The sequence below is a fragment of the Sinocyclocheilus grahami genome, unplaced genomic scaffold (genome assembly GCF_001515645.1).
Source record: "Sinocyclocheilus grahami isolate Dianchi unplaced genomic scaffold, SAMN03320097.WGS_v1.1 scaffold698.1, whole genome shotgun sequence".
Lineage (NCBI taxonomy): Eukaryota > Metazoa > Chordata > Actinopteri > Cypriniformes > Cyprinidae > Sinocyclocheilus > Sinocyclocheilus grahami.
The window spans coordinates 178,362-195,113 of NW_015505877.1; the positions used below are offsets into that span (position 1 = coordinate 178,362).

At 37.9% G+C, this 16,752-nt stretch overlaps 1 protein-coding gene across 5 annotated transcripts in view; it reads left to right on the forward strand.

Annotated features, from left to right (window-relative positions):
- LOC107559772 (protein quaking-like) overlaps positions 1-16,298 on the forward strand; it is a 106,082-nt gene extending 89,784 nt beyond the window's left edge. Inside the window, exons 5-9 of one of the 5 annotated variants that reach the window (XM_016243723.1) lie at positions 320-407; positions 911-1,210; positions 5,621-5,707; positions 8,612-8,689; positions 14,903-16,298. In XM_016243723.1, coding sequence (XP_016099209.1) covers positions 320-407; positions 911-1,210; positions 5,621-5,707; positions 8,612-8,689; positions 14,903-14,916 — 567 coding nt within the window. In that variant the 3' untranslated portion in view covers positions 14,917-16,298. Of the gene's footprint in view, positions 1-319; positions 408-910; positions 1,211-1,447; positions 1,685-5,620; positions 6,033-8,611; positions 8,690-14,902 lie in introns of those variants that run through there. The other 4 variants (XR_001605658.1, XM_016243725.1, XM_016243722.1 and 1 more) reach the window with 4 other exon arrangements.
- Positions 16,299-16,752: the final 454 nt, after the last annotated feature.

The following is a 16,752-nucleotide window of genomic DNA, read 5'->3' on the forward strand; positions in this document are numbered from 1 at the left end:
AATTTCAAGAAAAAAATCTGTTTTTTTTTTAGATATAAACTCAAAATTGTGAGAAAAAAAATCCAGAACTGTGAGATACAAACTCTGAATTGTGAGATAAAGTCACAATTACCTTTTTTACTTTTTTTTAATACTGGCTTTCATAACAAGCTATTTTAAGTTATAATAATGTTTCAATATTACCATTTTTCCTGTATTTTTCTGTATGATCAAATTAAAGGTTCTTTTAAATCATTTAAAAATCTCTCTGACTAACAGTAGTGTGTTTTGTTTGTGTGCATCTGTTTTGATGTCCTTATGTGTTTCTTTATACCATCAGGCTGAAGGCGAGGACAGTCTGAAGAAGATGCAACTGATGGAACTGGCCATTCTTAACGGCACCTACAGAGACGCCAATATCAAATCACGTAAGCCGCCACCTCCTCTCAAGCAAACAGAGATGGTATTGTTTGATGCCTTTGTAACGCAGCTCTCAGTAATCCTCTCTCAAGTAACCCTAATAAATGTTCTGACAAGTGTCTCAGTTTTGTGAGATAGAATTAGTACATACGTCCAAAGAGCAGCTAATGAGCTGAAAAAATTGAGAACATGCCCTGCTATCTGTGAAAACAATGTTTTCTTAATTTATCGGATGTTGTGACATCCTCCTCTTCGCTTTGCTGCTTCAGTAAATAATACTGAAGCGCTATAGAACTGCAGGAGTGTGATATTGTTACTAAGCTGTATGTTTGAACGTGCTGGCCCCTCCCCTACCTTGTTTACTAATGAATAGCTAAATAGCAATAGCTAAATAGTCATGCTCTGTGTCCAGTGTTTGCCTGTGCATGGTACTAAATGTTTTTGTCTTTTTTTGTCCCTACCCCACCCGTCTTCATCCACCCTTACCCTCGCATTTTTCCTCTCACCACAGCCGCCCTTGCATTCTCTCTTGCAGCGAGCGCCCAGGCGCCACGGATCATCACCGGCCCAGCACCTGTCCTGCCTCCCAACGCCTTGCGCACGCCCACGCCCGCAGGGCCCACCCTCATGCCCCTCATCCGCCAGATCCAGACTGTCATGCCCAACGGCTCGGCCCACCCAGCAGCTGCCACCCTAGTGCAACCCGGTCCGGAGTCGGGCCTGATTTACGCGACGCCCTACGAATACCCCTACACACTGGCCCCCGCCACCTCCATTCTGGAGTATCCAATCGACTCCAGCGGGGTTTTAGGTAAGCATAGCTACACTTGTCTCACTACACAGAACCCCCAGATCCCTCTTCGGCATGGGCCGTGGACTCCCATGCTTTACATGGCTGTACACTAGGGTTGGGCGGTATGATGATTTATACCATGTGACATTTTGTAAATAAATCTGATTTACCTTACTATGCTATGAGGAAATATGGGATAAAAATACAAAACTTTAAACTGAAGTTGCACTATTTGAAGCAAGTTTGATTGTTTAGGGTTGCCGATCAACATCTCAACTTATCTCAACTCATCTCAACATCTCAACGAAACTCATGCATGGTCAGACTTTGGGGTCAGAAGTAGGGTTGTGCCAATAGACGATGCCATCGTCCATCACCGATGGCTGACAGACATGATGATGTTGAGCCGGCATCGTGATTCCGAACCCTGGTTTGACTGCCGTTAAGCACTTGGTGTCATGTTTTCTAAATATCCTGTCTTAAGATGGAGTGGTCAGTTGCATTCATTCTTTCTTGCACTCTCATTAAACATCTTACATTTGAGGGTTTCAAATTCTTAAAAAAATAGTTCACCAAAAAAGAAAATTAGCTGAAACTTTACACACCCTCAGGCCATCCAAGTTGTAGATGAGTTTGATTATTCATCGGAACAGATTTGGAGAAATGTAGCATTACATCACTTGCTCACCAATGGATGTTCTGCAGTGAATGGGTGCCGTCAGAATGAGAGTCCAAACAGCTGATAAAATTGTCACAATAATCCACAAATAATCCACATGACTCTGGTCCATCAATTAAAATCTTGTGAAGTGAAAAACTATGTGTGTTTGTTAGAAACAAATTGATAATTAAGATGTTTTCAAACCAGTTCTTCCAGCTAAAATAAGAGTCCTCTATCCATAATTTTACTTTCTCCAGTGAAAACGTCATCTCCTCTGAAGCTGGAGAGAAATATGCAAATTTCGTATTTTGGACAGAAGTGATGGGTTAAAGTTAAAACAGAGTTCTTCCAGCGAGTCCTCTATCCATAATATTACTTTCTCCAGTGAAAACGTAATCTCCTCTGAAGCTGGAGAGAAATATGCAAATTTCGTATTTTGGACAGAAGTGATGGGTTAAAGTTAAAACACCTTAATTTTGGATTTCTTACAGACACTCAGCTTTTCACTTCACAAGATGTTAATTGATGGACTGGAGAGCTGTGGATTACTTGTGGATTACTGTGATGTTTTTATCAGCTGTTTGGACTCTCATTCTGATGGCACCCATTCACTGCAGAGGGTCCATTGGTGAGAAAGTGATGTAATGCTGCAATTCACTAAATCTGATTCTGATGAAGAAATAAACTCATCTTGGATGGTCTGAGAGTCAGTAAATTTTCAGCAAATTTTCATTTCTGGGTGAAAAAAAACAGTCTAAAAAAGGTAAGAACATTCTTTAGAAATGTTTTTGGAAATACTAAATATTCTTACCTTATTCTTAGATAAGATATTCTTAAGTTAAAAAATAAGGAGAAATAGCAGTTAAGACAAATTTTATCCCCAATAATATGTGAATCCAGCCCCTGGTCTTTTTGTTTGCATGCCATATAAAAAGAGGAAATATCAACAAGATAGTTTAATTAGTACTGTATATTATGATATATTACTTTACCATTCTATAAAATGTCTCATGCTGTAATGAATGATTTGGGTCATACTGTCCACCCCTACCCTATGCCATTCCTCTTAAAAAGCCCCCAACATACAACACCTGCTCTCCTATACCAACAAAAAGCCTATGGTTTCCCCCATTAGGGCCACCAGCATCACCAGCCTCTGCTGTCACAGAAGCAAGTAATAGGCAATAATATAAAAGAGCAAACAACAATATATCAAGTCTTTTCCACTTAATCCATTTAGCGTCATAAAAAGTACTCCCTCATCACAAAAAAGAAAAAATCCTTTTAAGAAATGTTTGCATAAATGATTTGGCTTTTAAGTGCTCGACTGGCTTTGTTTGAATAATGAGAGCGCTCGCTCTCAAAAGCCCTGTCCTCTCCACTCCACACAAGCTGTATGGCTTCATTAAAGCACTTGAGAAAAGCCGATTATGAATATCATGTAACCAACAGCATTCTGCCAGTTTAACACTAGCTTCTCCCAAAGGCACGGTGTTAAGTTGAGCGGCAACAAATAGCCCATCCCAATGCCAAGAGCAGCGTGTCCAATTAGAGCAGATGAAGTAGGGTTTAGCTACTGTCCAATAAGCATGTTTATTGAGCTCGTCTCGAGCAAGATGGTTCACGGCACAGTCCTTATAGGACTATACCAGCCTTGTCTGTGGGTGGATGTTTCTGGGGTGAAGGGAAGGTCACTACAGCATGTTCACACATACAGTGGTTTGCAACATCTAGAAGTCATATATTTATAGTGACAGTTGGTGATTTCCAGCGCCGTGATTGACAGCAACTAGTGTGGGCGTGTCCAGCGATCCAGCAAAGTTGAGAAAAGTTCATCTCGTCATACAAGGCACAAACTGGAGACATAAATGTTATCAATTCCCTAGTGAATAATACATATACTAAAATGTATTTGAAATACATTTATTTCATGCTAAGTATACTACAAATACATTTACATAATTATGTACTTAATAAAAATACCCTGCAATTGTACTTTTGGTTTACTAAACTGGTATACTTAAAGTCTGCTAAATTAGAACAACTAATTTTGTACTTAATGCATTTTAATTGTGTGGAAGTAGTGCTGAAGTCCAACTAAAGAAATACTTAAGTATATTTGATTGTGCTAAAGTGGAACTATTGCAAGTATACCTTAGGTACACTTTAAATATCTTGCATTTAAAGACTGATATTATTCAAAGATCATACAATCCTCATCAATAGTGACATTAAAACACATTTTAGGCTTTATAATAAGAAATATGCATTGTGCACAAGTATTACTCCAAACAAGTTGAATTAGTTTTATATCAGTAAATCTTGAGTGATATATCAGTAAATATGTTTATAGATTTGAACTATACTTAGTATGAAAGTATTTAGTACTTAGTATGAAATAAATGTATATATTACTTTTTACTAGGGTTTGGACACATCTTTTTGTTTGTTAATATTTTTCCATATTTTTAAACAACAGTAAGTCATCAAAACTATGAAATAACATAAATGCAGGTATGGAAACCAAAAAAAAATAACTTCAAATGTATTTGATATTAACTTTATTAGATTTCTCCCGGGATAAACATTACTAAAGGATAGTGGACTGTTTTTCCTTCACTATCTGGTTTAATTTATGTAGTATTTCTTTTTTAAAAATACAATTAAATACAATAAAAAATGTGTATGTGTTTACAAAACTACTTTCCGGCATTTCAGTATAAGACTTTATAAAAAATAATCAAAATGTTTGTCAGAATATAAATTTAGTCAGTTTTTAGTAAGTTTGATTTATTTATTCATAATCGTTCATCATTTATCAACATTCATGATGTATTATGCACTGCTCAAATTTATATTTAAAAACTTTTTAGTGTGCAAGAAAACCTTGTCAAATTATAATGACAACTTATTTTTACATTATTAGATTTCTCCCGGGATAAACATTACTAAAGGATAGTGGACTGTTTTTCCTTCACTATCTGGTTTAATTCATGTAGTATTTCTTTTTTAAAAATACAATTAAATACAATAAAAAATGTGTATGTGTTTACAAAACTACTTTCCGGCATTTCAGTATAAGACTTTATAAAAAATAATCAAAATGTTTGTCAGAATATAAATTTAGTCAGTTTTTAGTAAGTTTGATTTATTTATTCATAATCGTTCATCATTTATCAACATTCATGATGTATTATGCACTGCTCAAATTTATATTTAAAAACTTTTTAGTGTGCAAGAAAACCTTGTCAAATTATAATGACAACTTATTTTTACAGCCAGTAAATTGCATTTGTAATTAACTTTTCAAAAGCTATGGACACCTCACCAGAACTATTAAGAACTAACCAGTTTATAATATTACGTTTACATTTTAACTACATTTGAAATTTTTGTGTGCCAGACTTTTTATGAGCAATCTGGGGCCGGATTCACAAAACCTTTTTTAGATTATAAATTAAGAAAGTTCTAAGAAGAAAGTGACAGGCTTTGGTGTTGTCTGATTGTATGCCTATTCTTGCAAAGACTGACAAACTGGCTTTTAGTGCTGATTACCATAATAATCATAATAACCGTGCACATAATTTTTTCTCATTTGGTTAATTAAGGCAGAACCATTAAAACAGTAGTAAAGCAGAGCCACTGGCAACCTCCAGTGATATAACGGCTGTATGTGTGAACGTCCCATAAGAGATAGGATGTTTTGGGGGGTGGGAGTGCTGAGAGGAGGTTTTCACCCTGTCTTCTCTCTTGTGTGACCTATACAGCATCCTCAAAGGCCGAAGAGCTGCCCCTCTACCTGGGCTTTCAGACCTGTCACATTCCCATCACAGTCCAGCGCGGAGAGCCAACCGGTCGGCCTCCCTTTTAAACTGCCCCCTCTCTCCCCCACCCCCTCCGACAAGCCCCTCCCTCACACCGCAGACACGCCCCCTGCCCCACCTCCCTCTTATCGGACTGGCTGGACTCCCCGGCCTCTTTCATTCAGTCTGTTTCTTTAAATGATGGTTTTTGTTTTTCTGTTATTTTTTGGTTTTGTACTTTTGTTTTGATCTGTAATGTGATGTTTTAGTTTTTTTATGTGTACAATGATGAGGGAGACAAAGCACTGAGCCCCAAACTGCTGCACAAGCCTTTCTGGATGACCCCCATCCCTCAGTCTGAGTGGGCCGCATCAGGGTGAGGGGCATCAGGAGGGGCAACATGAGGATGGTGAGGGGACAGTGGGGCTCAAATGGGGGCTGCTTAAATTGGGAGGGCAACTATTTGAGATGAGGCATCTGTTGAAAGCCAGGCTGTTCATCGAGCAGTTTTAGGGCAGTTGAATGCACTATGGTGGGGCAGTTTGGCTTAAAATCTAAAATGACATAGTCACAATATATATATAATCAAACTGTGAGAATATTGGCTTAGAGTTCTATAGAGTTATCAAAGCCTTTTTCATAACATGTTCAGGTCATAGTTTACCCCAAAATTGAAAGAAAATACAAGAAACATGTTTGGCATAAAGAAAATTAAGATATTCTGCATTGTAACATTGTAGCAGCACATTTTCCCAATATACTCTTATCTCTGTAAGACCTTTTTCAAACCGCATGCATTAGTTGAATTGCAGCAAAAATAGCCTTTGACAATGAAATAGTGTGAAAAAAATATCAAACTGTGAGAATATTGGCTTAGAGTTCTATAGAGTTATCAAAGCCTTTTAATAACATGTTCAGGTCATAGTTTACCCCAAAATTGAAAGAAAATACAAGAAACATGTTTGGCATAAAGAAAATTAAGATATTCTGCATTGTAACATTGTAGCAGCACATTTTCCCAATATACTCTTATCTCTGTAAGACCTTTTTCAAACCGCATGCATTAGTTGAATTGCAGCAAAAATAGCCTTTGACAATGAAATAGTGTGAAAAAAATAAATAAATAAAGTGAGTTACTACATTGGGTATTTCCTTTAATAACAGATTATAAACTATTACAGATTTGATTAGCTGTACATCCATATGACAATTCCTATACATGCAACCCAAAGTGTTGATATGAAGTGCATAAAGCATTTGAATTCAGTCATATTTACTGAAGCCCTACAGATGTAAAAATATCTTTCTCACTACTGTTATGAAAATAAATAAGCTATTATAATAGTATTTCAACTCTACAGTATTCGTTGCACTGCAGTATTACAGCTCTAGTAAATGCATTTAGAATTAAAATGATGAGAATTATTAAAAAAGAGAAATTAAAAATGAAAACACCCAGATGTAATGACAATATGGGAAATGATGCTAAATTGTTTCATGTCACTTTGCAAAATATCTTAATACAAAAAGCTGTATTTTATTATATTATATTTTTTATTCGAAATATGATCTAGACATACACTACCATTCTAAAGTTTGGGGTCAATAAGATTTTTTTTAAAGAAAGTGTTCATTTTTATTCAGCAATGGGATGCATTAAATTGGATCAAAAGTGACAGCAAAGACATTTATAATGTTACAAAAGATTTCTATTTCAAATAAATGCTGTTCGCTATTCATCAAAGAATCCTGAAAATGAACAAATTAAGCAGCGCAACTGTTTTCAACATTAATAATAATAATAAGCAGCAAATCAGCATATTAGAATGATTTCTGAAGGATCATGTGACACTGAAGACTAGAGTAATGATGCTGAAAATTAAGAATAACTTACAATATTTAAAAGTAATATTTTACAATATTACAGTTTTTATTTTTTTTGGGATCAAATAAATATAGCGAGCATAGGCAACTTCTATCAAAAACTTTGAAAAATCATACTGACAATTTTTTTTTTAAAGTTTATAAAATAGTTTATGATCTCGTTTTAGTGAGATTGTCCCCATTGTCACGAACTGTCCTAAAACGTGCTCCGTCTGACTGTGGTGTGTGTTGTTTCCCCAAGGACCGCCAGTCCTGCCACTAATTTCCCCCGTTCCCTTCCTTTATTCTTTAGGTGTGGCTTTCCCCACGAAAGGCTAAATGTGTTTCCCAGGATCCTCACTGAGCCCCTCATCTGATCTGAGTGTTAACATTCACATGCTTTCGTTTCACAGCTGCCTTGTTGCTTTTGAGTGGTGTTTGTTCAGAAGCATGAATCTGGCCTAGCAGTCAGTCAGACACACTCCTGTTCGTTTACATTGGCTATTCCCAGAGCCCACAGAGGCTGTACTTGTAATGCCATACATATGCCTCCATACTCCCACGTATTTCCCCTGGACTGTGCCTCTGACTGCTATGCTTCGATGTGGAATGGAAGGAGAAAAAAACCCGAGTGTCCTGCTTTACTAATCACTTAATTAATTGTGTGCATTTCTATTTTCCTTTTTTTGTACTCCAGCAGATGTGCCTAAATGTTGTTCTCTCTCAGAGAGTGACTTTATCAGTATTATATTTAAAGACACTGTCGCTCCAGCGCAAGATTACGTGACTAGTAAAGCTTCCCGTTGAGAGTGTGCACTCCTGTCTGTCATACTGTGTGCAAGCTACGCAAAAACCCACGGATCCACTGAGGATGAATGAAACCATGTTTGAATTTTGTACAAACACATGAGATATTTACATATGGGGGGGGAGGGGGGGGAGTATTATTTGTGCCTTAACTTGTATAATTTAAATGATTTGCATTTGTCAAACACATTCGGGCGTTTTACGAAAGCTGTCTGATTTGATTTATCTGATGGAGACTGTGAGGTTTGACTGATCTGTTTTCTGGTGATGTTATTGCAATCCAAGCAGGTGCGGTGACAACTAAAGTTCGAAGGCACGAAATGCGCGTCCATCCTTACCAAAGGATAGTGACCGCAGACAGAGGTTAGTTTAGTTCATGTGCTTCTATTCATTACCAGTAGCAACTCACTGTTGGTCCTGATCTGTTGTGAAGCATGTGCAGTTTGAGCATGCTAAAAGACGTGCCATCCACAGCTTGAATTCAGTACACTGTGCTGTTTAATAAGGTGTGTTTGTTTTAAACCCTTTGGTTCACACACACACACACACAAGGTCTTTCCTGCACAGGTGGAGTGGTTGACTTCATTCCATTATTCTGATGACCTTATAATTTCAGCATGATGTTGATGACAAATAATGGAGCTATTCATGTGAGCATGGGCTTTATTCACCCCATTACGCTCAACATTTCTAGCTTTCTCTAGTTATGCAAACACTAAATAGGGTTTTTATATATTGACTCTTGAAACATTTTGGAGCCATTTGAATAGACGGAGATCACATCATGAATGTGTCCCTTCCAAATGAGTTAAAATGACTGTTTATAACTACATGTAGCCTAATGTGGATATACAGATACAAATCATAGTCATAATGCACGTTAAAATCCACGTTCACTATCATTAGGTTAAAGGCTTTTCAAAACAGAAAAATGCCATTAGGAGATCTTTAAAGCTGAAGTGTGTGATTTTGTCAATGTTAAAATATATGCAGTCACAGTTATTAGTAAGCCATCTGTAGGTTCATTCCCTTGAAATGTGTAAACACTGGGATAGAGCCAAAAATGTGGACTCCTACAAAACATTGACTGGTTTGTTTGAGCACAGCAACATTGACTTGATCAATGACATAATATTAGTAATGGGACAGTATAAAAATGCAATTCTGTTGAGACACTAGTGGTGTAGAAATTACACACTTCGACTTTAAAGAAAGGAAAGATGATCTTCACTAAATCGGTGTCACTAGCAACAAGTGTAATACATATTTGAAACTTTTAAACAGGTACAGCCTGATTAATTTGACCATTTTAAATATTCTCATATAATTCTATGAGAAAAATTATTTGTCTGATGAATGGGAAAGTCTGAGACCACTAGCGAAAATGCTATTTTTATTCAATAATAAAAAAAAACGTATGTATTCAGAGTAACAATTTGAATATAGAGTATATATAAGCTGTTTTGACAAATTAACATAAATGTAATAATGTCTTAATATTTGGTTTGTCAGCAGTGCTCAAGCTCATTGAATTCCACAAGTCTGTGTAAAACCTAATGTTCTCAAGTGTGATATAAAAATGAGCAGAAGAGCATCTTAAACCAAAATGATTTCCAGGTTTAAATGAGATTATGAATTAGATTTTAATTTTGACCCCACCACATGTTTAAAATGATTACTTTAAGTTTAAGATGGGTAATGATTTGACAAAGCAAGTCTTTATCTCAGTATTGCCACAGACTCTAATATTTCCCTGTTCGCATGCATCTAATTGCATAAAAATTCAGTTGGTGCAGGTTAGACATTGTGTGTGCGTGTGTGTGTGTGTGTGTGTGTGTGTGTGTGTGGTTACTGTTACAGATGTTTGCTTAAGCTGTCAGAATGACCACAGATATCAAGCAAATCAGATACTGAGATTGCTTCCTCTCTTTTAATTTTTTGTCTTTAATATCCTTTTTGTGCTATGGTTTTATATAACGGAACTACTGCTTTTTTGAAGAAAATCTACTTTTGAGAACCCATTTGCACAGAGCTTCCAGATTACCAGTCTGTGCATTTATACTGGACCACACAAATCACTTTTTTATTTCAGCTGTTTACTTATTTTATTATTATTATTATTATTTCCATCTGTCAATATTTGCCTCATTTGATAAAGAGATTCTATGTGGCACAAGCCTTTTATTTTGCACTGAATATGTCAGAAACCTTCATCTCCTCTGCTCTTCATGAGTGGGCATGTTGAAAAAGTGAAACCTACATCAAACCTCAGACCATGAAACTGAAACGAATCTGTCGAGTCTTACGGTTGACCACTGCCGAGTGGACGATAACGTCAGCGCCACTCTGTGGATGTGATCGCGGCAAGAGTATAAATGCATTTAAGAAGAAAAAAAAACTCCACTTGATACATTTTTTATGTTTTACTGTAAGCTTCTTTTTATTTTTTGTTGTCGAAAAGAAAATAGTATTTACTTGTGGCTTTTAAAATATATATAAAAATATATATCTAAAAATATATAAAGCAGGAATGTATTTGAATTGTCAAATTTTACTTGTATTTTGGAAGAGATAGCAATGGTATTATAGAGGGCTATTTGTAGGAAAGAAAAATATGCATCATAGCAGCTTTATAGCACCATGTTAGAAAATTGCCTATATTTTTGGATACATGTTAGAGCTTTATATATGAATGACAGGACTTTTTCAATGTTTATATGCAAAAGCATTTTATATTATGTGTCCTGTGATTTGTCAGTAGTCTGCAATGCTGAGGGTAATGGCTAAAAGTCCCACAGCTTGAATTTCCATGGCTTTTATGCTAGAAAATGCCTTGTAGTGTTGCTTTGTATCATTAAGGCCAAGATTTTTATGTTGTTGTAAATAGAACAAAAAAGAATTTCAAAAGGCAATAAAAAATTGTTTTGAGTAAAAAACCCACCAGCAGTTGTTCTGGCCCTAAATTATTTCTGACTAAATTTCTCAACGTCTCAATTTACTAAGAAAAGCATTGATCTTCCATCTCCATCATAACTGGCGGCTTAATGCTGGAACCTCTTAAGAGCTCTAGTGCTTAATAGCAGTCAGGTAACGCTGTGACCTTCACTGACTGTCCTCAGATCTCTCCTCTCATTTCATTAGCAGCTGTCTCTCTCATGGCCGGTCACACTAGACTCGCTCCCATTCACACACCTGCGACCGTCAGCATCTGCTTGCTGCAGCATATTGTGTTGGAATTTGCAAAGATCATAAAGCAGAGATCACTAATTCGATTATGCAGTCCAGATCCGAACCCAACGTTTGAATTGAACTGAATCTGTTTGAATTCCATTTGAATTCTTTAACGGAATCTAGAGCAGAGCATGACATCATATCCTGTCATGCTTAAAGCCTAGTGTGACCGGACCTTCAGTCTGTCCATTCACTTGACTGCTACTAACCATTAGACACATTTGTCACAGTTGTATTCCTTTGTGTTTTCTCGCTTGATTTCTTCCTTTTTAATATGTGACCTCTCAGGACAGGCTGATCCTCATGCTGTGTGTAAAATCATGCTTTTACCTCATGATTTTACTATATTACAAAGATGAAGATCAACAGTCCTTCCACGGCTCTCACATTCAGTCAACCCACAGCAAGAGTTATTATTTATGCTTGAAACATCCTCTATGCAAATACGTGAACCAAAAGCTTTTTTACGAAATGTTCCTCTATGGCTAGTTTTCCTTTTCGAGTCTACGACTGTCACGATAAAACAACAGTTTGAAGAGAATCTTACTGAGCACATTAGTTAAAGCTGAAGTTATTTTTTTTTTACTAGCGCCACGAAAACTAATTGCAGAAATGTGACCCTGGAGCACAAAACCAGTCTTAAGTCACTGGGGTATATTTGTAGCAATAGCCAAAAATCAAACGTAGCATTAATTCTGGCAGGTCAGGTTAGTTAAGCTCGCATCAGCTGACTCTCAGCTGATCCCCATCTACCTATGGGAATACGACACCTATCTAAGCATTCATATATAAGGTCCCTCAGTATTATCAGCAGTTTTCGCATTGCTCAATAGCTAATTACCCTCCTCCATCCCCAGCTCCTCCTCTGTCAGTCAGGATTCAGCCTTCTGATTCTCTTTGAATCAGACTAATTCTAAAATGTGTATATAAAATGATTGAACTTAACAATATCTGCGATACATTTGTTAGTTCTGTTCTGTTTACCCTGGGGGGTTATTGCTGCTCTCCCTGCTCTCATCCATGCTAGGCTGCATGGAGGCACAGGGAGTCCTTGCCCAGAACAGAACCATACCGCCAATCCAAACTGTATGCTAATTGTCAATCAACTTTGACGATAGTGGTCCTGACAGAAATACATTGTATGGGTCAAAATTATTGACTTTTCTTTTATGCCAAAAACCATTAGGATATTAAGTAAAGATGAAGATATTTTGTAAATTTCCTACTGTAAATATATTAAAACTTAATTTTTGATTAGTAATATGCATTGCTAAGAACTTCATTTGGATAGCTTTAAAGGCAATTTTCTCAATATTTAGATTTTTTTTTTTGCACCCTCAGACTCCAGATTTTCAAATAGTAGTATCTCGGCCAAATATTCCTATTCTACCAAACCATACATCAATGGAAAGTGTATTTATTCAGCTTTCAGTTGATGTATAAATCTCGATTTCAAAAAATTGACCCTTATGACTGGTTTTGTGGTCCAGGGTCACATATGATTGTTTTCAAAAAGGCTTCATGAACACTCCCCCTGTTTTCAGTTGGTCAAACAAACATAAGTCCCGCCCTCAAAAAACAAGTTAGGCCAAATTTATTTGTATAGCGCTTTTCACAATTCACATTGTTTCAAAGCAGCTTTAGGTTACACTTTACTTCGATAGTCCACTTTATACATTCTACTAACTGTGAGTAACTTTGCAACTACATGTTAACTAACTCTCATTAGAGCATTTGTAGACTGTTAGGTTAAGATTAGTAGAATAAGTTGCCGTACTTGCAAAGTTACTTATAGTCAGTAGAACGCCGTGTGCAGCATGTAGTTGCAAAGTTATTTATAGGTAGTTGAATGTCTAATGCCGGGTTCAGACTACACAATATTTTTGTCGGTCACGATAGTCACTGTGTCAGATTTCACAAATTTGACTCCTAAAATCTTATCGTATCGTGGACAAGAAACATGTCAGACTACACGTTGCTTCCCGACCATTCATCGCCGGCACGCGTGATGTCATCGAGAAGGCGGAACTAGCGACTGACTTCCAAAAACAAGAGTGTAAACATTGCTGAAGCGTTTCTGCTATAGTTCGCCAGCATTTTTCTTTCTTTGTCGTGGTAGTCCCTCGATGACACATCATACAGGCAGGAGTACTGTTGCCACAGCTCCACGAACCTTTCCTCCATCTCATAATTCCACCTAGCAGCACCATCGTCTCTCTTTCGTTTTGCCATGTTTCAAACCTGTGTATGAAAGAGCTTCTGTGCTGCTATTGGTCAACGTCACCAATGTGACAGAACTCGTCGTGGATGACGGAACATTTTCTGTCGTGATGTCGTGAAGCATCACAGACGCGGAATCGGTTGTCGTCCACTATGACACACTACACGATCCCCACGACACCCTACGGCAAGCAAATCGTGGCAAAATCGGGCTAAAATCGTGTAGTCTGAACCGGGTATTAAGTGGACTATCAAAATAAAGTGTTACCCAGCTTTACAGAAAATCATGACGTTAATGTTTAGAATCTCTTAATATCAAGCACTGGACTAACTTGCGTAAAGTATTTCCCTGCCTTTTCTCACTATATCACCCAATTGAAAACAAGAGTGTAAACATTGCTGAAGCATTTCTGCTATAGTTCGCCAGCATTTTTCTTTCTTTGTCGTGGTAGTCCCTCGATGACACATCATACAGGCAGGAGTACTGTTGCCACAGCTCCACGAACCTTTCCTCCATCTCATAATTCCACCTAGCAGCACCATCGTCTCTCTTTCGTTTTGCCATGTTTCAAACCTGTGTATGAAAGAGCTTCTGTGCTGCTATTGGTCAACGTCACCAATGTGACAGAACTCGTCGTGGATGACGGAACATTTTCTGTCGTGATGTCGTGAAGCATCACAGACGCGGAATCGGTTGTCGTCCACTATGACACACTACACGATCCCCACGACACCCTACGGCAAGCAAATCGTGGCAAAATCGGGCTAAAATCGTGTAGTCTGAACCGGGTATTAAGTGGACTATCAAAATAAAGTGTTACCCAGCTTTACAGAAAATCATGACGTTAATGTTTAGAATCTCTTAATATCAAGCACTGGACTAACTTGCGTAAAGTATTTCCCTGCCTTTTCTCACTATATCACCCAATTGAACTGTTTTGTGTCTTGTGCTGTGGGGAGACTCGCCTGAATCAACGAGCCTACTTGTGATCGGTTTCGAAATACTTTTCAAATTGTCATCCTGCTTTCACTAGCTGAAACTAATCTCCTCTATCTTTTGTTTCTTTCCTCCTTTCCTTGTTTCCCTCCCTTTTTTCTGTTCGTTTGTCTCTCTAACCCACTCAGCCACTAACCCCTGACCTTCTGACCTCTTCACCCAATGATGACCTGCCCATTACCTGCCTGCCGATCACACCTCTGCCCTAAAATGAATGAATGAAAGACAAAAAGAGTATCTAAGAGCTGTCACAGGCAGTGGATATACAGCTTCCCTAAACCTGGGTGGCAGATGCCCACCGCTTCAGACGGGGTGCGGACGTTCCTGCCGCTGTAGATCTGCACTCTTTGTAAGCAATAAGCAATAATGATTTGTCCCACACCCTCTAAATCAAAGCCAGACCTCCCAGTTTGCTGTGCGAACGCCTCCAGCTCAACCATGGCACTGTTGAGGAAACGGACTGCCCTTCATCGCACCCCAACCCGTCGCTCAAGTAATCCTGCAGTTACGGTAATGAGTCTGAATGTAATGCATGACGGTGTGGATGATGCACCTCTTGCATCATCGCAACCCGGTGAACTTGTCACAGTGGGCTATTTGAGAAGCATTTCAGCAGTGAGTCAAAGCTGAAAATACATTAAAAAAAATAAAAATGAATATTTCCTTTCCGGAACAATCCGACACTTTTCAGTGAACAAGCCTCTCTGAGGATGTATAAGCCATGCTTGCCTATCTGCTGTACAAATGTATGAAATGTGTAGATAAATGTTAAAAGAGTGACAAAAGAGAACATGTACAGAAACGACACTTTTATTATCCTCCAGAGAACTTATATTTTTACAACTCGCTATTTTATATTGTCGAATATTATGAGGCAAACAAGAGAGAGAGAGAAAAAACAATACCGAACCCTTTATGAAGTGAAAACAATCCAGTTTTCTGTAATTGGATGTAGTGTTTATGACCAAAACAACCCTTTCGTTGAACCGTTGGGGTTGATAGGGAAATATCATTCAAGTGCCTTATCATAGTTTTCATAGTTGATGTTCAATATGAATGTCATAATCAGTGGCGAATGAGCAGACCAAAAGCATCGTAATTTTATGTAAATTGTAGAGCACATAAAGGTCTCTACAATCTACTCAGGCTTATGATGGATTTGGGAAATGTTGTCCATGTCAGTACACACAGCTTTCCCGTCAGGAAGCACATAAGTTATGTATCACCAGCTTATCCCTGCCTTCCAGTTTCGGCTGCAACAGCTCACCGCTCCCAGTATTACACAGCGATCAAATTCAAGGCCTTTCACACCGCATGAATACTGTCAAACCGACTCGGGAGTCAAAGTCAAGCTGTAGCCTTCAGTCTTGACTCATCCTTCAGAATTGTGGGTGTTATGCTCACAGTACTTAAATTCATTTGCACTTTATGTTGATGTTTAGCGCATTGTAATATCAGTATGGTAAGATAGAGGATATATTCAATGCCCAAAAAAATCTACTTTATTTTAATCAGTATTTTTGTCTTGTTTTACATTAAAAATATATAAATGTCCTTAATATGAGTGTAACGGGGCTGATGAGACAAGAGGCGTGCGGATCCATGTGCAAGCTTTATTTAACAAGAGAAGTGGTCAAACACAGGCAGGGTCGATCAATGGCAAACAGGTATATGGCTGGCAAAACACAAGAATAGTCCTAGGGCCAGCGTAGGTCACTGATCGGCAGACAGAATCACAGGGGCGAGACGAGAGGGAAAAATCCAGGAAAACAGGCAAAGATCAGAAACCGAGAGAACAGGCAAGGCAAGGCAAAACAAGGAAACACAGAGACTCGGAACGAGGTACAGGCTAAACAATACTCAGCGGAGAATGGTTGTTTGAGTGGGTGTTATATAGTGAGTGAGTGATATGAAACAGCTGTGTGCAATCAGTGCAATCAGTGCAGTGTGTAATCAGTGCAATGAATGATGGGATATG